General features: G+C 36.4%; 3 protein-coding genes across 5 annotated transcripts; 1 reads left to right on the top strand and 2 right to left on the bottom strand.

The window, feature by feature from the left end:
• Window positions 1-1,558: 1,558 nt before the first annotated feature.
• On the bottom strand, window positions 1,559-8,038 carry LOC141648489 (F-box protein CPR1-like). 2 transcript variants are annotated; one of them, XR_012546032.1, is made up of 3 exons: window positions 7,953-8,038; window positions 4,407-4,480; window positions 1,559-1,716 (listed from the first exon to the last, which is right to left on the bottom strand). XR_012546032.1 is itself a non-coding variant. In XM_074457186.1 (2 exons), the coding sequence occupies exon 1, from the start codon at window positions 7,837-7,839 to the stop codon at window positions 6,625-6,627; it is 1,215 nt and encodes a 404-aa protein (XP_074313287.1). In that variant the 5' UTR covers window positions 7,840-7,975; the 3' UTR covers window positions 4,405-4,480; window positions 6,622-6,624. The 2 variants fall into 2 exon arrangements, 1 of the variants encoding a protein (XP_074313287.1); XM_074457186.1 differs by lacking the exon at window positions 1,559-1,716 and having other exon boundaries at window positions 4,405-4,480; window positions 6,622-7,975.
• A 1,258-nt stretch (window positions 8,039-9,296) lies between these two features.
• Window positions 9,297-16,443, bottom strand: LOC141648492 (N6-adenosine-methyltransferase non-catalytic subunit MTB-like). Its single transcript, XM_074457190.1, has 7 exons — window positions 16,298-16,443; window positions 14,298-15,223; window positions 12,525-12,608; window positions 12,237-12,341; window positions 12,050-12,158; window positions 10,838-10,989; window positions 9,297-10,192 (listed from the first exon to the last, which is right to left on the bottom strand). The coding sequence occupies exons 2-7, from the start codon at window positions 15,051-15,053 to the stop codon at window positions 9,767-9,769; spliced, it is 1,632 nt and encodes a 543-aa protein (XP_074313291.1). The 5' UTR covers window positions 15,054-15,223; window positions 16,298-16,443; the 3' UTR covers window positions 9,297-9,766.
• Window positions 16,444-22,625: 6,182 nt separating this feature from the next.
• LOC141648490 (polyprenal reductase 2-like) lies at window positions 22,626-26,335 on the top strand. Of its 2 annotated transcripts, none has more exons than XM_074457188.1 (7): window positions 22,626-23,137; window positions 24,602-24,951; window positions 25,158-25,392; window positions 25,480-25,578; window positions 25,845-25,916; window positions 26,020-26,103; window positions 26,255-26,335. In XM_074457188.1, exons 1-7 carry the CDS (start codon window positions 22,964-22,966, stop codon window positions 26,261-26,263), a joined length of 1,023 nt encoding a protein of 340 aa, XP_074313289.1. In that variant the 5' UTR covers window positions 22,626-22,963; the 3' UTR covers window positions 26,264-26,335. The 2 variants fall into 2 exon arrangements, with proteins under 2 accessions (XP_074313289.1, XP_074313288.1); XM_074457187.1 differs by having other exon boundaries at window positions 26,020-26,126.
• Window positions 26,336-26,434: the final 99 nt, after the last annotated feature.

The raw sequence follows: 26,434 nt of genomic DNA, 5'->3' as shown, positions 1-26,434 counted from the left end.
CCCGGCTTACCCAACTCATGAATTCTCTGCTTGGATTCACGGGCAATAGCGTCCGCGGTTGCCAACAATTCGCGAGGAGCGTGTATAAATATACACCTCTTGAAAACAGTAGCATGATGGTTGAAACTCTTGAGCCAAATAAAAATACCCTATTAAACAATATAAATAAACCTAGCACTCAAATGAATACTACTGTTTTAGTAATGCTCCTTAATACAATTCTAGAACCGGATTTTCGAAATGCTTCAGTTTGAGTAGAACCATGGCACATTCGCTATCTACTGGAAAAAAAAATAGCCGGAGGAGAAAGATGTTTTCCATTATTTCCACTTTACATCTCAAAGACCATCATTTCACACGGAACACTACATACATCCAGGAACAACAGTTTCTATGATAAGTAAATTGACAGGCATTGTTTCAGTGGTTGATCAGCTAGAAAAATGGTTTTACGAGGAGGGCAGATGACCATTCGCTACATTAACGGCAGCGATTGCCAAATCCCAAGAAAATTTAAGCAGAGTAACCTGGGGCAGTCCCTGGCTATCCCTAGCTTGTACAGCAGAGAAGGGTGTATAACTCCATGCAATAAGATTGAGAGATTCTGTAACAACAAATCACCATTAAGATAACAAAGTCACAACCATCCTAATCCCGAGACCATCCCGATTTGCTTTAGGTAATCTCTAATCATCATATACATTACTAGAACGAGGAAAATAAAACGGAATTGGACAAGCTTACAACAATCCTAGCTCAAGCCACTGTCTGTCTCTCTTATTTATGAGCTTTAGGATGCACTTGGAGTTAAAATTTAAACTATATCTACTTCAAATGCTAGAAATTTTGCTTTTTAATTGAGATAATATACAAGTACTAAATAACAGATAAGAAAAAGTAGTGCGTAACTGGCAAAATCTTAAGATCCTACAAACTAAAGATTTTAACAAGGATTGAATTGGTTACGACATTTCAAGCCACAAGATCGTAGCGTAATATGCCAAGCAACGAAATTTTACCCAGTCAAGGAGTCAAATAACTTCAGCAATGAGCTACTTGCCATCTGCAATACTGAACAATTACACCAGACTCTGCCACCAAATACAATCAGCAGACACAGTAGGAAAAATTGACTGTTGAAATTGAAAGAGAACGGATTCAAGATGTATTTAACAAAAAATGAAATATATAGGAACGTACAAAATTCCGGACAAAGTACATACCAAGTAATACACTTGTATGATTGTATCGTAACTTGTAACTTTGCAAGTACTAACCAATAATTCTCGTTACAAATGTCAGCATATTGGCTAGCTAATAGTCGTGTTGAGTAATGGTACTCATGACCTAAACTACTCTTAGGGGTTGTGGCTCCCTTTTTAAAAATAAGAAGTAAAACGGACATTTCCTGTGAGTAGTGCACCAAGTAGATGAGTATTTTCCCTGCAAATTCTTCTATTAATCTGGATTCCTTGTATCAAAAGAAATCAGGCAAACAGTCAGCAACTCTTGCCAAGAAGCCAACTTCTCCCTGGGTTTATGTTTAAGGCTTCCTTGCCTCTTTTCTTCAGAGTCGATTTTTTCCCAGGCATTGAATGGTAGCACTCTGACATTACGACCGTCTAACAATTGGAGAAGCCCCTCCCTTCCTGCTTTTGGTGAGCTTGAAACTGATGCAAGTGGCCCACTTTCAAGGTCTTCTGTTATGCTACCAACCTGTGTCTCAAAAAACAGAAGATGAAAAACATGCAGCAACAAAAATTTACGAGTTTAAAACATCTACTCTCTATACATGAATAAACTTCCTTGTTTCCTTTTGGGTATCTATCTGACTAAACTTCTCATTTGAAATATTTCTTTTTCTGTAAATTGTTTGCAGTCATTATGGTCATTATGGTATGGTCTGAAAACCCACATCTTTACTCAACATGCAATCTCATCCTCATCTTATACGGTCCTTAATTATAGTGAAAAGAAAATGAAAAGTCTATTCATGGACAAATGAAGCACTTGTCAGATAGAGCCTAATCCAAGGCGCGCCTTTTCAAACTAAGCACCCCCCACAACCACATTACCTCCTAATCAACACCGCTCCTCCAACTTCATCTTCACCTCCATAGTCAACCATCATCTCCTCCTAATCAACCTAAGTCATGATAAATTGATTGTGGACGGAGGTGGTTGATGATGATTGATTGGTTTTGGGAAGAGGGGGCTACTAATTGGAAATTAATGACATTGGCTATGGAGAATGGAGATAGGGAGGATGAAAGTGAGTGGATAAGAGAAGAGCTGAAGTAAATCGGTTTTTTGAGGGAAATGTAGAAAAGAGGGGGAAAAAGGAGGAATGTAACAATTAATTAAAAAGCTCCATTAGTAAAGTGACGGAGTTTGACTTTTTTAACGTCAAAGTGCCTTTGGTACCATGCGACAATCAAAACAATATTAGGTAGGTACTCCCTGACAAAAAAAAACCTATTTTATATGATTCAATTGCAGAAACAAAGTATTCTGGTTCAGTGAAGGAGGAGAGTACACAAGAAAACAAAAAAAACTAGCATTAACTAGATAAATATTGAAGAGAACAAAATCAGTTTGCACGAACAATGAGACAGGAAATTGCTAGAACATCCAATAAACTAAGATACTAACCTATTATAATACTCCCTCCAAGTCTCTCATTTGTTCCCTTTTCTTTTGTACACAATAATTAAGGAAATGAATATGGACCACACAAAACACACTACCCCACATGCAATTCAATTTAAACTAGACAGCCACATCCAAAAAAGGAAAGACGGAACAAAAGGTGACTCGAATGGAAAAGGAAAGAGGGAACAAATGAGAGACTTGAAGGGAGTATGAAGATACAACCAAGACGGTAGTTGGGTTGACCAATATGAGATCTTCATAGACTCTGTGTCTATACCTAAACAAGAGGTACGATTCGCAACATGCCACCATATACATGGAGTCTGATGCAAACCGTTTTACTGGTATAGGGTAAGAGCAAAGCATAGGAGGAGAGTGTGGGGAGTCCAATTCGTATATACGGAAGGTGTCGTACTCACCTGGTAGGATGAAGAGGCGATGATTGGCCTCGAAAAATAATTCATTGAATTTGGGGGACGAAATCTCGTTTTGAAACGACTTGGAAACACATTTGAAGCGAAAGAGGGATTTTGCAGGTAATTTGGGGAGTATACATGAGAATATTAATTCTGTAGGAAGGCTAACTCTCGAACATGGTTTTAGGGTTTCAAAACTTGCATCCATTGAAAGGGAGGAACTAATAAGATGTGAAAGTTAAGTCGTGTCCACTGTATATATATAATAAGAAACAGGTATTTATAGAGTTTTAATCCCCTATCCCCTATAGACTAATAACACATCTGTGTTATTCCCGCTCATCTTTCTCCCCATACGGAATATTCTCTTCTAGATATTTCCTTATTGTAGTCAAAATATTTTAGTCAACCCATATATAAAATATTTCTACTACAATATTTTACACAATTAATAATAATATTGCCGACAATTAATAATAATATTGCCCCTATATATGGAATATTTCTTATGGTTACATTTTATACATAAAAGTACATTTACATTAAATTAAATTCATATTCAATTTATTAAAATAATATTAATACACTAAATTTCTAACCTTTATAAAATTACCTTGTTGTAGCACGGGTTGCTATACTAGTATACTAATGAATAGAAAAAACTTCACATTTTCCCGCCAAAAAACCCCTTTCCTATTTTGATATAAACTCTTATTTTATTTACTTTTCTATCTATAAAAACATGTACTCCCTCCTATTCAGAATAAGTGTCCCATTTGTCATTTCCGTCTATTCACATAACTGTCCCATTTACCATATTTGGACAGATTAAAATGTTTAATGACTTTCCTATCCTTGCGTCTTTTCTTTATTTACGACCTCAACCACTCGTAACCCATCTAAATTAACACTTTCTCTCCTATATTCTTACCTTATACTAATACTTTTCATTATTTATTCTCTATTCCTTAATTTTCGTGTCATTGTCCAAATGAGACAGTTATTCCGAATAGGAGGGAGTATATGTTAAGACACCACTGCTAGCAAAACCTGGCTTCTGGTTAGAACGCAATAATTAAGAACTTGAATTCAAACAGACATTTAACTAAGAACACGTTAGCAAACACTTGGACTAACAATGCCAGTAAAATCCGAGTTAAACATAAACATGGTGTAAAAGCAGAAGTCTTCAAAAGGAGGATTACACATTGATAACACCATAGTAAACGACTTCGAGAAAGTAAGCACGCTAAAAGATGACCAGCAAGGAGAACTTATGAAAAAACCGAAGCTAACACCATAGTAAACGATTTCTAGTAGTTAGCATGTTCATTTTACCTCTTAATTAACGAACTTCAACGGCGTGTTTTGATCTTCAATTCCTTTTCCTTCCTTAAGCAACGCCATGCTCTCTACATAAGTAGACAAGTAAAATGAATAACGGTCTGCGCTTATCTCTCTTAATGTCATCCTACTGTGTGTTACTGGATCAATTAAATCAACCACATTCTCCTTTCCGCCATAACAATCCTGACCATTCTTCACCGTGATAACTTCACCGTTTTTTCTAAAACTAAAAGCCATTACCATGCCATGTGGACGTAACTTACCAATATCAAAATAAAAAAAATTCGTCCAATATATAATCCTCCACCGCATCCGGCCAACCAACGACATTACCAGACCCCGACTTCACCCTACCCAGTACATCTCAATATCTCACAGAAAAAGCCCAATCAACCATAAACAGACTCCAACTGAGCCACCGCCTCTAAGCCAACCAATCCCACCCGAAACCCACTCAAAACCACACAAACAAAATAGAATCAAAAACACAAGACTCACCAATCCAAAAAGGAAGACCCGACGACCAGCAAGAGGACCACCAAAAACCCAAAACCGTCAACAACCACACAAACCAGAGCACCCAAAACTTCAAGACCGAAAGACTCGAACCGCAACTGACCCAAAACATCAAAAACATACATGCATGCAACAAAAACAGGAGCAGAAGACCCAACAACAAAAACACCAGGCGGATCAAAGACACCACAAAGACAACCGTTTCACCAGACGACACCTCCCACCTTATATGCAACCAGACCAAAACAAAGGGACGACATTGACAGACACTAGTGAAAAGGGAAACGGGACCGGTAGGTGGGGGAAAAGGAGGGATCACCATATCGGACCCAAAACACGACCACATAGGACAACATCGACAGAATGAGCTATACTCATCGATACGACCACAGACAAACCAGGGGTGGGGGGAAAGGGAGAATCACCCTTGGGTTGGAAACAACATCATCGGTGACAGGACAAGGTACCGGAGGGATAGTAACGACAAGGATGGACCCAATCCCGGACAAGTGATAGGCTTTAAAGCCATCACCAAGATCAAACACTACTCCAGCCACCAACTTAAGAACAAGATTCTTAATATGTTCAATGTCAGATATGAGGCAGAATCAGTGCATCATTCATTTAAAGTCGGTTAACAGCTCTCATTCTTTGAATCACACAATCTAAATTGTACATCATCAAATTAGTCATCTTTGCCCAAATTATCTACTTTGCCAATGGATTTGCACATGATGACGACAGTCGACAACAACAACAAAAACAACCACCACCCAATGTCTCAGAAGCAAGTCTCTACGTTGAGACAAGGAGTCGGATATAAGCAACTTTACCTTTCAGCAAACATGGAACCGAGAATTACACGCCAGCCAAAACAAAAGCACCACATTCATAAACCAGATATGATGATTATCATTTAACAAACTCGTTAACAGTTCCATTAATCCAAACTAACCATTATCAACCCTTGAAATAACATAATTCCTAATCTGCAGTACCACATTCATAAACCAAAGACTAATTTGATTTTTGGTATGTTTTGCTAGACATACCAAGCAAAAATTGATTAAAAATAGAGCATGGTGACTTATAATAGAACGAGAGGCCACAAAGCTGATATTGAAATGGCTGCAAAATGCATTCTGATTTTAGGCACTCTAGTAAGTAACCAATTAAGGTATTTTGATTTCAAAATTGAAGTTTCAAAATTTCCAAAAAAATTGTGCATTCAGGAATCAGGAGTACCCTTTGGATGACAAAGATATTATCGAGTTCCAAGCAAACATGTATATGTTAAGAGTGTTAAACTAAGACACCACCGCTAACAAAACCCTGGCTTCTAATGATAGATAGCAATACTTAGAAACATGAATTCAAAAAGACACTTAACTAGAATGCGTTAGGAAACACTTGGGCTGACAATGACGGTAATATCTGAGTTAAACATAAACATGGTGTAAAAACAGAAGTTTAGATACTTTGATTACAATCAAGTCTTCAAAAGGAGGATTAGACATCTGATGGCAATTAGGACCCAGAACACCATAGGAAACAACTTCGAGAAAGTAAGCATGCAAAAAGATAACCAGCAAGAAGAACTTATGAAAAAACCCAAGCTAACACCATAGTAAACGATTTCTAGTACTTAGCATGTCCAAGACTTTTTTCCCCAATAAATCGTTCATTTTACCTCTTAATTAACGAACTTCAACGGAGTGTTTTGTTCTTCAATTCCTTTTCCTTCCTTAAACAACACCATGCTCTCTACATAAGTAGACAAGTAAAATGAATAACGATCTGCGCTTATCTCTCTTAATGTTGTCCTACTGTGTGTTACTGGATCAATTAAATCAACCACATTCTCCTTTCCGCCATAACAATCCTGACCATACTTCACCGTGATAACTTCACCATTTTTTCTAAAACTAAAAGCCATTACCATGCCATGTGGACGTAACTTACCAATATCAATATCACAAATCTTCGTCCAAGATTTAACATCCCCATCTTCTTTCAGAATCCATGCACTACAACTACAAGTCATGCTTGCATCATTGTAGATACTCTTAATCAAAGTCACTACCTGATTAGTCTCCAGGACAAACAAATCGCTAGCAAATCCTGACTCGATCAATTTTAAGACCCCCGTCACTTGTATAATCTCAAAACTCTCTGTACACATGTTAAATTTGAGGAGCACATTTTCATAATTTTGACCCGAATAAGACAAACCAAGGAAATAAACACAGCCATTAATGAAACGAGGGGTATACCCGAACCCATAGTACTTTTTAATCGAGCAGCCAGGACCAACACCGATAACCCTCCAGCACTCAGATTTCAAACTATAGACCTCAACTTGCATTTCCGCGCTCACCCCAAAACCTAAATCAATACCATTATCCAGTTCTACAAGTCGAACCACCTTATAATCATCCGAAATAGAATCAAACCCGAACCCACAAACAGACTTATATGCACCATGAGTATCAAATACAATTATAGGCCGCGGAACGTGAACAAACTTTCTAATACAAGGGTTCCAAAGTAGAATAAGAGTACCCTCAGCGCTAAAATCATTAACCAAGCAAAGAACACCGTTTACGCAACCCGCCACATTAAAACAATCACCAATATAATTATGGAAAGGGACAATCAATCCGTCAGTTTGAAAACCAGAAAATGTATGATCATCAGGTTCAAAATGATACAATTCTTCTCCATCGTGGGTGTAATAACGAAGTAACAAGTGGGAATTGGCATTTTGGGCGATGTGATCGGAGATAAACGGCTGATTTGTGATTAAATTGAGGAATGATTTGGATAAAATTGTGCATTTAATTAGGGTTTTCACAGGTAATCTATGTAATATGTTGCTGCTTATTTCAGTAGGTAAATTATTCCACATTTTTGCAACAAATTAACGGCTACTATCCGTCTTAAGCTTATAACGGATCGGGAAAACTAAAGGGGCGTGGGTTTGGAAAATAAAGAAAGTAATTGAAGATGAGGAAAACTTACTGATTGAGATGGACAATGAGAGCATTCAGAATTCAGGGCAACTGGGCAAGTATGAATGAGAGTGGGCAACAACACAAAATCTCATTGAAGACGGCACGTATCCGTCACTTTAGAGTGACGGATACCATTTCTTCTCACAAATGACCCAAATAGAGGAGAGAGAGAAGCACATGGGGGTGCCCCCACCTTGTCCCCCTATCCGTTTTGTGAGTGATATTACCCGTCACTTTCTCCGACCCGTCTTCAGCAAGACTAACTGGGGCAACAAATATGTAGGGCTTTTGAGGCCAACTTTATCAATTTTATTGTATACCCCCGTCTTAGATGGGAATTTGTGATTCAAATGTAAGAATTCTTATATTTTTCAAGTTTGTTATAAAGTACTCCCTCCTATTTACCAATATCTTCCACATTTTCTAAACGGGTAAGCCACAATGATCTTCCACTTTCCTTATTTGTCTATTATTTGTGATTAATATCACATCTAACCCCTCCTTTTATCTTCTACTTTCATTTTGCTCCACATATTACCATTCCACTAAATAATTATCTAAAACTAATGTGGAAGAAGATAGAGAATAAAAGGGAATAGTGGTTTTCACTATGATTCAGTCTTACTTTACTAATTGCCTTTCTTCATACCTATTCTTTTGACAATTTCCCGGTCCAAAATGTTGTTTCTACATGGACTCCATCTATTTCTACTTTACACGGACATTCTTGTATTCGTTTCATGTTTTTAGGCCGTGTTTTCTTCTAAAAATAGCTGAATTGAACTGAACTAAAGTAAGTTAATTTGTAAAGAGATGGATTGAATTGAATTGAACTGAATAAAGCTGAACTGAAATAAGCTAAAATTAAGTCCAAACAGGGCTTTATTATATAGAAGAGAAGAGCATCACTAATATGAGATGCATTAGAGAGTACTTTATTTGCATTAGGTAACCATCTTCATAAATCTGAATACAATGTAGGACGAACCGAATTTTACAATTTGCTAATACTTATTTACATTTCTCATAATTATTCTTATATGAGGTCGGATTTGATAAAAAATTAGTTATACATTCGATTAATTTCAGATGTAGGGTATTTAATTTCATGTCAAGGTAATCCCAAGTATTTTTATACGAGTAAAATTTAAATTATTATTATTACAATATCAAATCATACGGTCATACCCTAAAACTCAGTTTTAGTCAAAACTAGTCTTTCTTTCGCTATTCTTTGTTTATACTAGATTCAATATATAAGAATCTTGAATTTGATCCTTAGAGGCTTAGACATAAGAATACAAAGGATCATTGTTCTAAAATACGAGTATAAATGAAGGGAAACAAGGCATTCAAAATACGTTCCTGCATAAGGCTACCAGGAAACGCCGATGTGAGGTGATTAGAAGGAAATCGAAGTCAGGTCTGATAAATTACAGGACAGATGACAATTTCCCAAAATTGCAATTATACATGCAGAAAAAGTTTCATTAACAGTTTGGCCAGATAAACGACTTTAACTCAAAGCTATTACATCCGCGGCCAAGATAAACTTAACAATGGCGTCTCGCTAATAGGGTCCAAGGATGTCACCATTTTGCCACACCAAACCCGCAAAAGTGAAGTCCGCTACACTTCAAGCCAAAGCAAACTACATAACGGCATTTGGACACTTGAACCACGCCGAAAGTAATTAATTTTTGAAACCCCCATTTTCAAGCAACCTCGAATATCCTTCCAGTCACCACTATATCCCATCATTTTCATGTAAAAGTGAGTGGCTGTATACATCTCTATAACCTATTAAGATTTGACCAAGGGCTACATCATAGCCATCATCCTTTGAGGGTCAAAATCAGGAAACTCGCCATTTGGTGGTGGTACCGGGTGCATGTTGTAACCACCATACATGTCAAATGCGTCATTTGGACCTTTGAAGGCATCCATTGGTGGCGCCCAGGGTGCGGGATGGTTTGAGCTAGAAGCTTCCTGGTTTAGGCTAAATCCAGGTGGATTTTGGGGAGAATTACCTGCAGGCCTTCTGTTACTGGAATTAGCAGTGGTTAAGGAAATGGAGTTTGACTGCTGTTGCTGCAACTGCTGTTGATTTTTCATTGGGGATTTCGGCCGAAGAGACTCTATCTCGGGCGTGGTCAGGATAAGATGTGGGGCCTCTGGAGGTGGGTTCCGTCCTCCCCCACCCTGCCAAACTTTCCCATCCTTGTCAGCAAAGCTTCTCACAAACGCCTGCAAAAAAACATTCACCTACATTAAGAATTGAATAGCTTGAAAGCACCAAAATCAATTCTAGAGTCTAGACCAAATACTCAAGTGCAGATTTTCGTCCTATATCCCTCTGTGACTCGCAATTCCAAACTCATAGTCATAGTTACATATTCCATTTTGGTCTGCCCTAGCCAATTTAAGTTCCCCTTTTAGGCGTGTTTTGTATGGTGGAGAATGAGTGTGAAACTCCTAATCCAGAAATAATAGATGTTACCCCAATAAATAATGTTACATCCCCAAAAAAGATGTTACACCACATACATTATTACTAAGGTACATTTCTTACTTCAAAATCTCAAGCGATCATCCTACTTCAACGATATTTGCAGATTAAGCACTTAAAACTTCCTAAAAGTATGACTAAGAACCAAACAAATAACAGATATTCAACATACAAAACTTAAATATTATACTCCGTATGAACTATAATAGACTAGAAATTACAGAGTGAACTTTAAAGATCACAGCTAAAAAACCACGCCTCAGTTGAAGATTTTGAGTGGTAAACTATAGGAATTCATAAAAGAACACCATCATAGATGACCCTCAAAATTTCGTCTGTATACAACGAATTTCATTTCAAATTTCAAAGTTCGGAAACATTACCTCACTGTCAAAATTTGAGTCTGATAGTCCTTTACCAACAGTTAGCCACCCCGCCCTGATGTTGTGATCTGCCCCAAAAAGCTCGAGTCTCCTACGGCCAAGAGCAAAATGCTCAATTATTCGGTACATCTCTTCAGGTTTAGCTGTGGAACCTGCATAAAAATTACCAAAAATATCTTGGATATAAAGCCCTCTTCTCATGAGCAACTAAAACTGCATATATACGCAAGTGACTTTTTACAAAAACACGATTTTGATAACTACAGGAGTGAATATCACACATCTATTATCTATCTATCTATATAACATATAAAACAAGAGCCGCTAATCATAATCTAGGACACGTGTCTATCTCACATGAAATTGTTTCCCGCTCACTTAAACCCTAGAAAACAAAGGGTTCTGCTATTATATTTTCTTTCGCCGTTTTCTTATAGAGCATCTTCCTCGTCATCTATTCATCTTGCATTCTTGCTCCTAACTGAGATAACAAAAATACACCAAGTATGCTATGGCGTACTAATTACTATGCTTCTTCATCAAGTTCTTTAATATGAGAATGAATGCTAATACTAATTGGGAGCAATTAGTACGCTGCTTTTACATTAATTTCTTCCGCTCCTCTTCATGATTTATTCATTTAGAAAATTCAAGGGGTTGAAGCAGTTGGCTGATTGCATATGATGCTTCATCAGAGTATCAGACCGACGCATCAGATAAAGGTATGACGGATAGATCCTTCATCAGACCGAAGTAATTTTTATTTCTTTTATGAATAGTTGTTTCTACTCTGATTTATAAGTTTTCTCTATTGACATAGTTATGAAACTTGACGAATTTGGCTGGGTGTTCAGTATCTTCCCTTTTTTGGTGGTTTGCTCTTTGAAGTTGGGGTTCGTTGTCGTATTGGTCATCTCTGATATCCAGAATCAGTTGCACACTTGCACACAAATACTATGTAGTAGATTTATGTTAAATCATCACTATATAGTCGAGGCTTTTCAATCGCGATTGCGTTTCACTTATCATTATGAAAATTATCCCCTTTTCTCTAACCTCCCCTCGACTCTTTATTATGGTGGTGGGTAGCTCAGGGTGTAAACAATTATATAGACTTAATGGATAAAAATTGATTATCCCAAGCATATTTCACTTAACAAGAAAAACAGCCTATAATGCTACACACGCAAATATAGCAAGAGAAGTGCATACCATATGGAGGTTCCTCCGCGATAATGACGTCTGTATCTATATTTGCATGTATTATATGGCCATCAGTACTGCGACGAACTGTTCCCTTTATTCCCATTAGACAGTGTTCCTACAAGAAAAATGAAAAGGCAATTCAAGAGATAAACATTTCACTGTCAAACTGACAATAATCGAGATATGGACTAACCTTAGAGTGCTGAAATAAAGTATGAGAATCATGTCTTAATGCTGGAGTAGCTGAGTTTTTGTTGGTCTTCACCCAGCATATGTCCTCACACCTCCTGAATCCCCACTGACCGCCACAATGACAGAAACAAAATGGAATACATTAAAAATTGTAACTAGATCATTTTTGTTAGCTAAGGATTTTATCGCAAGATTGCTTTAGTACTCATAATTAGTCATACATGCTTGAAGAGGATAAAAAATTCTAAAATAAATATAGGAGAGAAAACAGGATTCCACCATACTGTACCTTTTTCAGACATTGTCGCCCTTGTTCAAGGCCCACACCATCACCAACCCATAGAAAAATAAAAGAAGGGGTATCTGCTATAGCCTGCAGATGCAAACCAATTATACAAAACTCAATATTGACTGCACGGGGGAAAAGAAAAAGCAATTAGCAAAGTTCTAATTCATAGTATGCAGAAATTTAAAGATCCCTATTACAAAGACAGATCTCCCCACTAGAAAATTTAATTCAAACCCACGGAAAGAAAACAGCATCATATATAATGCCTAAAACAAAAAGATAGCAGCAGTTTAACTCTCTCCAGTTGGCATTTGCAACCATAAATTCAAGCATGGGTACTATGCAGTGTTGTTTTAAATGCATCTATTCTCAAGCTCCAAGACAGACTTAAATTCTTGGGAAATTCTAAGTTGTACCCTCCCTTTTCCCATATCCCCACTAATACCCTTGCAGTCTATCATAAGTAATTCTTAAGCGTGCCCAATCTCAGTTTAGGCGTTACTTAGGTCTGTTAAGTGCTGATTTGGCTCAGTTCATAAGATGACGATTGTACGTGTTAAAATTAAAACCCCTATTCTTCCTACCACAATCAAAACTCATGTTCTCCCTACCACAATCAAACCCTTCAACTTCACTGTTTCTACCACTGTATCCCAAGGCTACTGTCAACTGTTTTCACAACCTAATGAAGTTTTTCACTTTAATTACGTTTCCTCCCTAATTTTTAATGATACTTTTTCTGAATTTTTGATACCTTGCATTTCGAGTTCAAAATTTCATTTTTCCCCCCAAATTTTTACTATTATGTACACATACCTTTTTATCACTTATTATCTTGAATTCTTGATTTAGGGTTTATTGATTTCAATTTCAAACTGAAATTAAGTAGGAGTTTTCATTTTACTAGGGAATCTAAGAGGGATGAACTGCAAGAATGGAGAAATAGAAAACCTAATCTCATTTATACTAGTCACACTACTACAGAGGAATCATTGCCACCATTATCACCAAACCTAAGGCAGAGAGAAGCAAATGAAATTACTCCTCAACCTAGTACAAATGTTCTAATACCATTGTCACCAAGTGGAAGTCCAAGATTAAACAAAAGGACAAATAACGAAAATAGCTTAAACATTCCTAAGGCTACAGCTAAAGTGAAGGGAATATATGTTCCTAAAAACACTTCAGTCGGAAATGGTGATGAAGCCAATGAGAAAAGGAAAGAAAGGGGATAAAAGGTAGCATGAGGATTGACTATGTTGTCATGTTGATGAAGGGTGTGAATATTCATACTAATGGATATTACTCACCATTTGTTGGTGATGATGATATTGAGGACGTAGAAGATATGAATGAAAGAAGGGAGATTAATTGACAAGGAGAGATCTCAAGAAAATGGAGGGGAATGTCAAATGAATTTGGAGGGAAATGTCTGCCAAAATGGAGAGAAGCTTCGGAAAGATGGGTAACTAACTAACTATAAACTACTGAATACCCTGCTCATTATGCCATGTAGTAGTATAATACTATAATCAGCATCTAGTCATCTTATTAGCTGAGCCACGTAAGCACTTAACAGACTTAAATGACGCCTAAGATTAGATTGGTCACAGTTAAGAATTATGATAGACTTCAGGGGTATTAGTGGGGATATGGGGAAAAGAGGGGTACAACTTAGAATTATGAATAACAGAGGGGTAGACATGAGAATTTCCCTAAATTCTTTATCTTTTCTTTTCCCTAATAAACTAGATGACATTTCAAATCAATTACCTCAATTTTAAGATTCATGATCTCTTCAAATGTCCAGTACTCCATATGATCTGTAACACCAGGTGCATGATGGACATATTCCTCCCAAGGTGGATCAACAAGTATAACATCAAACTTTGTCCCAAAAAAATCAGGAGACAAAGTAAACTCACGAAGGTCACATTTGTGATACATGGGAGGAGTTGATGCTTTCTCAACAATCTCATCCTTCTTTTGTAAAAGTTCCCGAAGCTTTGGATAATCCTCAACGTTGGTTAGTTCCAGCTCCCTTATAAAATTCTGGGGCCGCATGCCAGTGTCAACAAAATTTTGCGAGTAATCATTTTGCTCTCCTCTGGATGGAGCCTTACCAGGAGGGCCACCACTTTTAGGAGGAACCCAACCACCGGAAATTTTTTCATTAGAATTTCCTCGATGAATAGGCACGATAGCATTATAGCCAGGGCCAGGAGCATTTGGAGGCATACCTCTTCCTTGACCAGGTTGATTATAAACAAAGGCTGGATTTGGAGGAGTCCCCATATGAGGAGGAAATCGCTGCCCAGGTGGCCGCGGAGGAAGTGTAGAAACACCGGGTGAGACAGGCAACATGCTGACATCAAAACCTCGGTTTCCAGGCCAAACAGGTGGAGGAAACGGAGAAACAAAAACACCAGGGGGAACTGGAGGACCTGGGGATAAACCTGGGTTCATTGGCTGCATGGGACCAGGTGGCGGCATACCAAGATGTCCAAAGGGAGATCCCATCAAGGGCATCGACAAGCTGACCAGCTGGTTGTCTCTTCCAAGAACTACCGCCACACAGACTATTAAAGAAATAAATCAAGAGAAATATATCTTACATTACGAGAATTTTGTGTTGACGCCGTGATTCCAAATGACAGTTTGAGATGAATTTTACCCGTTGAAATATGAGTAGTATTCACCTGTGCAATATGCAGGACAGTAAAGCTTACCAATTACAAGCTGTGTTGGATTATAAGCATATGGAAAACGGAATCAGGAATGCAAGTTGTTAGTCGTAGAAATTGGTTGCATCATTGGAAAATGTTGGATTTAGTTTATTCAAACAATCAGGCGACTTCACTTGTATAGAACATACAAAACCAATCCTATGTGAAGGAATTTGTTGTAAACAGTTTCAATAAACCTCAAAATGCTAATTATTAAGTATTAAATTTCAAAGACTAAAAAAGGGAAAAGAGAATAATGTGACTAGATCTACCAATAGTCATTTCATAAGAATTAATCCCTTCACTAATCCCTTCCCAGGAGGATGTTACTCGCACAATAAGCCGTGTATCTTTTATCACCATTGCAATCTGGTCATTTACTAAGCTTGAGCACAACTATTTTGTCTCCCTTTCTGAAATTATTAAAACTATTACTTCTAATCAACTCCAAGTCTCCAACAGCAAGTTCAATTAACATTTTCTTATTCCATTAATCAGACGAGACGTAGAAAGCCGTCAACACGGCAAAAATTAAACAAAACTTAAATGTTAACCAAATACTCCCTCTGTTCCGGTCATTTGTTGTCCTTTTCCATTTTTGGGTGTCTCGGTCATTTGTTGTCCTTTCTATTTTAAGAATGAACTTGATGAGTAATTTGATCATTCTCATTCAAATTGTTCCACTTGTCATTTAATTATTGGCTTCTCCTCTTTCCTTGGTCTTTGTGCCAAAATAAAAGGACAACAATTGACCGGGACGGAGGGAGTATGTAACAAATAATCCAACAGAAATCAACAGTCGTCAACCTAATCACAAAAATTGAAAACCCTAAACCTTAACAATGAACTATACTACTACAAAATTATGCGCACAATTCCTTAACATTTACCAATTAATCCTCAAAATTACTCGATTATTCATCAAACTAACAATTAAAATAAAATAAAATCATTATATTAAAAGAAATTAACCAAAAAAATTGCCGAATTAATTAAATTTGTACATTAAAAAACGAAAAGGAAAAGATGAATTGAGTGAGAACTTACCAGGATTGAGTGACAACTGATTGAGGACGGACCTAGATCGAGGAATCAGTGAAGAAGAAGATAAATTTAGGGTTTTTTTAAAGAGGAATTAGGGATGAAGTGAAGAACGGCGTGTGAAATGTAATTTTGTGAAAAAAATAACATAACACAAACAATTGGTCTCCCTTGTGACGGGTTACCATTTGTGACGGATATTTAGTGAGATAAAATGGTAACAAAATGGGTTAGTGGAGAAAGGGGACCACATGAATAGTGTTGCAGAGAGAGAAAAAAAGTGGATTTGAGTAGGTAAAATGGTATCCGTCTTGTTGACATGACGGATATGATGCTTTCAATGAGAATTTGTGTAACACAAAACCATCCCAACATACTCAAAAAAATTTAAAAAAAAAAAAAAAAAAAAAAGTAAATTAAAAATACTCCCACCGTCCAAATCATTTATTTAACGTAAAGAAATGACTATGACGGAAAGAGTATTGTCGAAAGTTTGAAACCAACAAACTCAACATCATAAATCCATAGTACTCTCTGTCCTGGTCATTTATTGTACTATTTCATTTTGGTGTGTCTCAGTCAATTGTTGTCCCTTCTATTTCAAAAATGAATTTGATGAACAATTTGATCATTCACACTCAATTTGATCAAATTGTTCCACTTGTCGTTTAGTAATTGACCCATCTCCCATTTCTTCGGTCTTTATGCCAAAACTAATGAACAACAATTGACCGGAATGGAGGTAGTACTTTATTTTGGCCTTCCCACCAATTTTTTTTTGCTCATTACCCGTGTTTTGCATCCAATTCCTAACCCAATTCTCTTTTCATCTAAAGGGTTTAATCAATTTATTACTTCAAATAAAATCATACTCCACCTATAAAGTTCAAATTTTTTTAGCTAAGTAAATACTTTCTCTATTCCAACTGATTATATACACGTCTTAAAATATATGAAGACAACTTTCAAAAGGTGTACGAAAAATGGAGGGAGTAGTAGTACTTTAACTACGCTCGCTATTTATGTGAATCCCACGACCAGTTTTCCAACTCTTCTATATCTGGAAGATTTTCTAGCAATTGGTCAAGCTCGAGTAATGGCGGAGTCAGGGAAGGGCTAGCAGGGACGCTCCTGGCTCCACCACTGAGCTTGACCATTGATGAATCATCTTTTAAGCTTAAAGCATGACTACTTTCAAGAACATTATTTCCTAACAACATATATTTCTGTTTGTTTACATCATTCGACTTATTTTCGACTTCATGATCGAGTGTTACACCGTCTTTACTAAGAGTAGTTACAAGCTTCCTCTTCAATCCCTTACGTAAAGTGTTGCCTGAACTCTGTGCAAAGTTCGATTCAATCCATGAAATCCATGAAATCGAAGAATTTTTTCCCGTCAAGGATTGGACTACGGATTTGAATTCTTTGGCATCGACAACAATATTTCGAGTGTCAATAAACTTGACCTTGAAAATCTTATTACCATCTTGATCACCCTTATTCTCCATGCATGTAAACTTTTTACTACAATTTTCGAGTTTTCGACTGTTTTTATTTTTCCTTTTTCTACATTTCATGCCATAATTCTCAAAGGTTTTATATGCAATTTTACAACATTGGAGATGGTACATTATTGGTACGTACAACGTTGTTGCATGGTTGACCTCTCCAACTAAGAAGGGGCGCGCAGTCTTGGGGGAAAGATCAAAGAAGGGTACAAATGTAAAATTGTGAATTGTGAAATACTCCAAGGTCAAACAAGTCAACGTCCGAAATGATTGAAAAGCCAATGTTTGGTGGTTTGTAATTAGGGATGCCATATTCTCATTAGGGCGAGGTGGTTGTGGATATAGATAGAGTTGGTAAGTCTGACCCGACTCGAGTGATCCGATCCGAATAAACCCGACCCGAAAATATTGTGACCCGAAACCGACCCAACCTGACGACGACCCGTGACCCGACACGACCTGATTACCGTGACCCGACCCAGACCCGACTTGATATTGACCCGACCCGATACTGACCCGATTAAATTGATAACCCAACAATTATTAAGCTTAATTTTGATCAAAATGAAAGTGATTTTGTGTTTAGATTGATATGTTTGGCTTAGTAATGAAGTAATTAAACCAAATAATAGGTTAAAAACTAAATTTAATAGTTAAAAAATTATAATAATGTGATTAAGTTACCGGACTCGATAATGACCCGACCCGATTCATCATTTGACCCGAATGACCTGACCCGATAACGACCCGGCTCGACCCAAAAGGGTATGCTGACCCGATATGACCTGATCCGACGTGATCCGACCCAAACCCGACATTACTCACCCGATTGCCACTTCTAGATATAGGCTTTCCTGTACCCGTACCCACCAAGAAAAATTCGTACCCATCCTTGCCCCAACGGGCGAAAATATAAAACCATCCCCGTATCCAAGAAGGAGGGTACAAATGTAAAATTGTGAAAAACTCCAAGGTCAAACAAGTCAACGTCCGAAACGATTGAAAAAGCCAATGTTTGGTGGTTTGTAACTTCGAACATCTATTCGGCAAGTTTCGGTACTAGTGCAAGTTGTTTCATGCATTAAATTCACAAATTCTTTTCTACGACGCGCATATCCGTCTTAATTTCAAAACAAGTCAAATCCAAATACGCACAACATTTTCCCAATTTGTTCGGCGTAATTACACCATAAGCCGATAAAAACTTAATATTTCAGAACTAATGCTTAATGTTTTGCACATACATCAACCATGTCACGTAAATAACTCGATGTTTCATTTTGACAAGCCTAGCTATATGAAGGATGAACATCAACATTGGCATTCGATGACATTCTCGTCATTTGCATTATTGGGTCAATTGCAACAGTAATAAGTGCGAAACTGTATATATGTCAGATTACCACAATAACACACGGGTTTAGCGACAACAATGATAATAATTTAGTTTTGATCGCGGTGTAAGTCAGAAACAAGCACATGGAATCAGGGATAATGTCATTAAACAAATAAGTCCATATACACTTTCACAAATTATATTGTAAGACGGTCACATCCTGTAATCCTGCACCAAAACTATATAGGTCATAAATTAAGCTACTTTCAGCATTAATGCATATAAAAAACAAAGAAAAGAACCCTATGACTCCATCTTTCTTCCAATTTCAATGTTTATGACACTAACCCTTGTTGCATAATCACACATTCACACCCATTTCACAATTATGATCTTAACACACTAATTAATCCCATAATTCAAAGTAAAAAAAAATAATTAAACCCCAAATTAAGTTCATAATATTACCAAATCTACAAGATAACAACTTGGGATTTTTGAATAATAGTTGAAAGAAATCAAGAAAATAAACATGCAAAAAATGGAAAGATAAAAAAGACATAAACTTTAATTATGTTATTCAATAAGAACGAAATAAAGAAATGGTATATAGTGAATGTGGTTAAATAAAGTGAAAATATATGCTTACTTAAAAAGGTAAAAAATTGTTGAAGGAAACAATAGTAGAGAGAGAAGAAACTCACCAAAATTGTTTTATACTCTTGCAAGGGATGATCAATGCAATTGCAAATGTCCAGGGAGAGTAAGAAACTGAGAAAGAGAGTAAATTTGAGTTACTTATGGGTAAATTGGGTTAGGTTCGGATCGAGACTGGTTGTTTCGGGTTTGAAGAAATTTGGTTTGGTTTGGTTTGGTTATTTTTTGGTTGTTAGATTCTGTTTATTTTGGCTCATAAGAACTCAACTCAATTGAATTGAATTGAGTTGAAGTAAGAGATAATTTGCGAAGGGATGAGCTGAATTGAACTGAATGAAACTGAACTGAACTGAAATTAAGCCATAAAGAAGAATGCATTACTATGTTAGTATGAAGTTCTTTGTGGATAATATCCAATTTACAACAATAAACATTTCGGGTCATGTTATATTGGTTCGCGTCAATTTAGGTTACAGGTCATGCTCGAGTCTCGAATTGGGTATGAAAGTTATTTAGGCGGGTCAATTTTAACAGATGTACATACTTCATTCAACTTCACTCTACAACTTTTTATTTTGTACACTATTCACAAATGAGCATTTAATTTCAATTTTCTCTCCATACATAAGTGAAAATATATTCATGTGAGATCTTGTTTTGTTCATATTTACTAATACATTAAAAATATCCAACTTTGATAATTTTTGCAAATATATAGCTAACGATATTTAACGCATAAAACACGCGTTGACAAACGTGAAAAAGCAAAGTGGTATAGTGGAATTGAATGGGGAAGTATAACCTGTAAAAATGATATTAACATGGAGTATATTCATGCATGGTGCAAAACTGCAAATGTTAGCTACTGAGGACTTAGGCTCTGTTTGGCGATGCGCCTGTGACGATTTGTCTCAAGGGTAGCTTTTTTGCAAAAACTTTCGTGCACTGATTTTTTTAAAGTGTTTGGCAACTACCTTTTTGACCGAAAAGGTACACAAATAAAAAGCTACCTCATGTAGCTTTTGAGAAATCAGGTACCTGATTTCTTTTTAACTACCTATTTTACCCTTATTTTTCTTTAATGTTACCAATTAAAAAAAACCTCATTCAATTCAATAGTTCTCCAAAAAAAATGACCATTGCCGTTTCACTGCACTCTCACAAGTACGAGTCGTCGATGGAAATGAAAAGCATCCGCGATAATATTGCTACTTTAATTTGGGATGCAACTTAATTAATTTCTTTTTTCTTATGTACGAGTTTAATAGAGAATTAATTTTTTATTCATAAAATACATTTTTCGATGATATATTGTTTTATTTTATTTTTTTTCGTTTTACCTAATGGTTGATATATTAATTATTGTTCTCATTTTTTTTTTAAACATGTTGGAGACTTGTACATATATATTGAAAAAATTACATTATGACTTTATTACTAATAACGCCAACGCCAATAACACAAAAATAATAGTAAAAACATAAACGATAACAATAATAAACCATGTCCTTTTACGTCATTTTGTCAAATATCGCTACCTTTTTCAAAGTTGTTTCCAAACAGTTTTAATAAAAATCGATTACCTTATCACTCTTAATTTTCAAATACCTCTTGACTACCTTTTTCGTTTTCAAATACCTTTCCAGGTTTCAGGTACCTTTTCAGGTTTCAGCTACCTTTTCAGCTAGTTTTGCCAAACAGAGCCTTAGGCTCCGTTTGACAAGACATTTCAGGTACCTGTTTTGACTGAAATAGCTTTTTTGATAAAAATTTCAGGTAGCTTATTTTTCCGAAAGTGTTTGGCAAGTAGCTTATCCAAATAAACTACCTGAAATAAAATGCTACCTAGAGTAGCATTTCACATTTCAGGTATTTGATTCTTGATAATATTACTTTTTTACCCTTTCAATTTATAATATATTAAATAAGAAAAATGATAAATACAGCCCTAAGGGCTGTATTTAAAGTGCCAAAAAAGAAATGAAAACCTTAAATCAAGCATTAATGACATCAATTTAAGCGTAATTGTGTCTTAAATTCCTAATTTAATTCCATTTTGGGAAGTAATTTAGTTCTTAAATACAGTCCTACGGGCTGTATTTATCATTACCGATTAAATAATTATGATATCCTTTTACGTTATTTACCAAAATAAGCTACATTTTTAGTTAGTTTGCCAAACAATTTTTTATATAGTCAGTCACCTTATCAGCTCCTAATTTTCAGTTACTTATCAGTTACCTTTGCAGGTTTCGGTTAGCTTTTCAATTTCCAGGTAACTTTTCAGCTTTCAGCTACCTTTTCAGTTCGTTTTACCAAACATAGCCTTAAGGAATGAATAATCATTATCTGGATATAAATCCTCTTATTTGATAGTCATTAAAGAAGTATCATCAAGGAATCGATAGGAGTGAATAATCAATATCTGGATACAAATCCTCTTATCTGATAGTCATTAAAGAAGTACGGAGTATCATTAAGGAATCGATCTATTGATTAAGACAACTAGCTGAAATTTTGGTGAAATAAGTTATTACCTCGTTAAACGAAGTCTTAATCTTCGTGTTAAAAAAAATTGTAAACATTTAATCAAGACTGGTCTATTATTATTTTTTTTTTTGGTACATATGAGGGGTGAGTCTGGAAAACTAAAAATAGCTACTACACGGAGAATGGCTACGGACTACCCAAAAATATTCTCACAAAGAATAAGACGAAGATCTAGAGGAGGCGAGTCGAACAAAGTAGGATCAGTGCGAATTTACTCCTTAATTTGTTAGCCAGTCGCTTGTCCGATTGACTCCTCTATACGAGTGCTCCAATTTGACATTCTAGCTCTCATCATTAATCAAGTATGGAATCAACAATGACACAAAAATTGAACCAACTCTAAAAGTATGGAATCAACAATCCCAAAAGTGTAGGATTTCATCACACATAATCTCCTTTTAACCAAAAAGGAACACTTTAACAACATTGCAAACTTCATCAAAACCCATAAACCAACAAATTTCAACATCCTTTTTTTTTGCTCTTCACCCAAGTTTTGCATCCAATTCTTAACCCCAATACTCTTTTCCTCAAAAGGGTTTAATAAACTTATTACTTCAAATATAATTATACTATAAAGTTCAAATCTTTTTCAATTTATGAAGGTTTACACTTCATATGATGATAACAATGGAGATAGGAATTGTGGGTTTACTTAGATTGGCATGGTTAGCTGGGATTTTACCCATTTTAATTGCTTGTTTACCATTTACTGGGTTTAATTTTATACATCATATACTCCTTGTTTCTGCTGGTCGTGGCAAAATCACCCAATCTTCTTCTCGTTTTAGTGTAATTATTCTCTCTCTCTCTCTCTCTCTTTTCTTATATGATTTCTGTTAACATTGGCATGTTTGACTTTCTATAGTTTTTTTTTTTTGTTTGTTGTAAAATCGAGGTGTCCATTGTCGACAACAGTGAGTAATCCCTTGCCGCTGGTGCTTTTATTAGTTGATGATATATGCAAGTGCTTTAAAAGTATATGTCTTTACTCTTTAATCATAGAATTGTGGCAGATGGTAATATAATTCAGGATATGATCATAAATTTTTGGTTGGTATCCAGTTTAATGCAGTTCTCGACATAATTTTCATCATGGGTCATTCAGAAACATCCTCTTTGGCTGCGTACATCCGACTCCCCCTTACCCCGTAATTTGCAGGAGCCAATCCATTGGCCATTGGGGCACTGGGGTATTGTTGTAGTTGTATTTAGTTTAATGCTGTTAGTTTTGTTTGAAGGTATATAAAGATTGTTTCTTTGATAGCTTTAGTGGTGCAGCACAGTGTACAGTGCATCCCTAGGTACTGTATGGGTGGAAATTTGAATTAGTACATGTTTGTTTGCTTATTCAGTTTATTAGAGTAATCAAATATCGTGAAGTAACTGTCATTTGATGCAATTCTCGATGCAATTCTCTTTTCGGGTCATAGGAATCGCATTTAAGCCTGCATACACCAAACTTCCCGGTACCTTGTCGACAACAGTGAGTAATCCCTTGCCGCTAGTGCTTTTATTAGTTGATGATATATGCAACTATGCAAGTGCTTTAAAAGTATATGTCTTTACTCTTTAATCATAGAAATGTGGCAGATGGTAATATAATTCAGGATATGATCATAAATGTTTGGTTGGTATCTAGTTTAATGCAGTTCTCGACATAATTTTCATCATGGGTCATTCAAAAACATCCTCTTTGGCTGCGTACATCCGACTCCCCCTTACCCCGTAATTTGCAGGAGCCAATCCATTGGGGCACTGGGGTATTGTTGTAGTTGTATTTAGTTTAATGCTGTTAGTTTTGTTTGAAGGTATATAAAGATTGTTTCTTTGATAGCTTTAGTGGTGCAGCACAGTGTACAGTACATCCCTATTCCCTAGGTACTGTATAGGTGGAAATTTGAATTAAGACATGTTTGTTTGCTTATTTAGTTTATTAGAGTAATCAAATATCGTGGAGTAACTGTCATTTGATGCAATTCTCGATGCAATTCTCTTTTCGGGTCATTTAGGAACCACATTTAAGCCTGCATACACCAAACTTCCCTTACCTCGTTATTTACATGGCTCTTGAGGCATTTGGTTGGTTATGATCATTGAAGTAAAGGATACAACTTAGATCATTGGAGTCTAGTTTTCAATCAATGAGCATAAAGCGAGATACTAAAATGAATCTGGATTGTATCTTGCTGTATTTGATACGAAGTATGTAGTTTAAGTATCTGCTTTAAGCTGATATGCTATTATGTATTGCAGAAGCTCACTGTCCCTCAGAAATGTTTCTCTCATTTCTACGTGTGGGCTGTGTTGTGGACGTCGTTGTTGCTTCTCACAACTTGGGCATATGCCCATAAGCTGGGATCTTTGGTTTTTGAGTCAACATCTTATTCAGGCATTACCGGCTTTTTGATCGGAGGTTCAAATATTTTCTCTATTGAAAACCCACTTGCCACCTCACCAGAGCACAACTACAATGTTTGGCGATCAGTATTGCTTCTTCTGTTGATGGAGATTCAAGTTATCTGGCGCCTGTACGAGTCTCTATATGTGTTTACCTACAGCAGTACAGCTCGCATGCATGTCTTTGGATATTTGACGGGTCTCTTGTAAGTTCATAAATGTTTAATTTAGAATTTCTGAATGTCAATGCTCATACCGTATAATTTGCGACGTTTATGTGCTTGCATCCTTTTTAACATTTTGCCAACCCCATTGAAATATGAAAATCTATTCTGTGTACAGCTTAACGCGGGATTCTTTCCGCTTTATTCAGTGTTGACTTGCCCTTACACATTTGATCTTTCTGAGCTAGCTTTTATACAGCGGCACCATTGTCTCTTTGCTGTGACGTTGCGCCAGAGGTATTCACATATGCGGAAAATTTACTTGCTGAGTTCATTGTGAAAGGAAAGAGCCACATGCCGCATTCTGACTTTCAATTGATGGAGTATCTCGGTCCTCTTGTGAAGCTTGGTTGGTGTCAGTGGGTTGGAGTGGTAATCTTCTTCTGGGGTTGGCTTCATCAACGCCGCTGTCATATTATTCTGGTGAGTTTATTTTGCACATATATAAGTTTTTGTGAATTGAGAAGTTTAAGCGCGATCACTAATGTGGAGTATATCTAATCTAAGTAGGGAAATCTACGGGAAGTGAAGGAACAAGCTGATGATTACCAAATTCCTCATGGGGACTGGTTTGAAATGGTATCTTCACCACATTATTTTGCCGAAATGGTAAATCTCTCCTTGCTACCCCGAACCCACCCATCAATCAAGGAAATCAAGTTTAGCTCAGTCAAAATTCAGCTCAGCTCGAGACTTGAATGAGATGAGCAAACTCGTAAGAGTTTTAGTTCGAGCTCGACTCAGCCTAACTTAGGTTTGATAGCTCGCCAACAGTAATTCAGCTTATCAAAATTTTGAACTGTACCTGAATTTTCATACATTTTATGTAAGCCTTAATGATAAGTAACTAACTGTTGATACATTTAATCATAAAGGTTATATATGCTGGTCTTCTTGTTGCAAGCGGAGGCCTAGACCTGACTGTATGGTTATTGTTTGCATTTGTGGTACGTCTCTTTATTTTTGATAAATGATGCGACAATGAATACTTTGGAGCATATTTATGGTCCTTATCCCTTGCTGAGAAATCTTATTGATGATTTGTGGCAGGTTACAAATCTTACGTTTGCAGCAATGGAAACACACAGATGGTATCACCGGAAATTTGACAATTACCCCTGCAACCGTTACGCTGTAATTCCATTTATGTATTGATAGTTAAGTCACATATAAATAACTTCGCTCAATCGCTCATGTAATCCTCTTTGCAAGTGTTCTCGGATCATCTCATTAGTAACCTCTTTGTCTATATTGCATAATTAAAATAAATGTATTCTTTTTTTAGGGTGCATAAAATCATCTGACTGAAACCAGCCTTATGTCATCTGGCTCATGTTCGGGTCAGCTATCGAGCTCTTCTGGGTAATGTTCAGGTCATTTACTGTTTGCTATTAAGTTCTTGTTTCAGTTACGGAAGAGTCTTTGTTTAGTCTGGCGGTTATAGATTAGTCAATTTTTTTTAGCT

The sequence above is a fragment of the Silene latifolia genome, chromosome 3, assembly GCF_048544455.1.
Source record: "Silene latifolia isolate original U9 population chromosome 3, ASM4854445v1, whole genome shotgun sequence".
Taxonomy (NCBI): Eukaryota; Viridiplantae; Streptophyta; class Magnoliopsida; order Caryophyllales; family Caryophyllaceae; genus Silene; species Silene latifolia.
The sequence above is the reverse complement of the archived record's forward strand: the minus strand, read 5'-3'. Positions and strand labels throughout refer to the sequence as shown.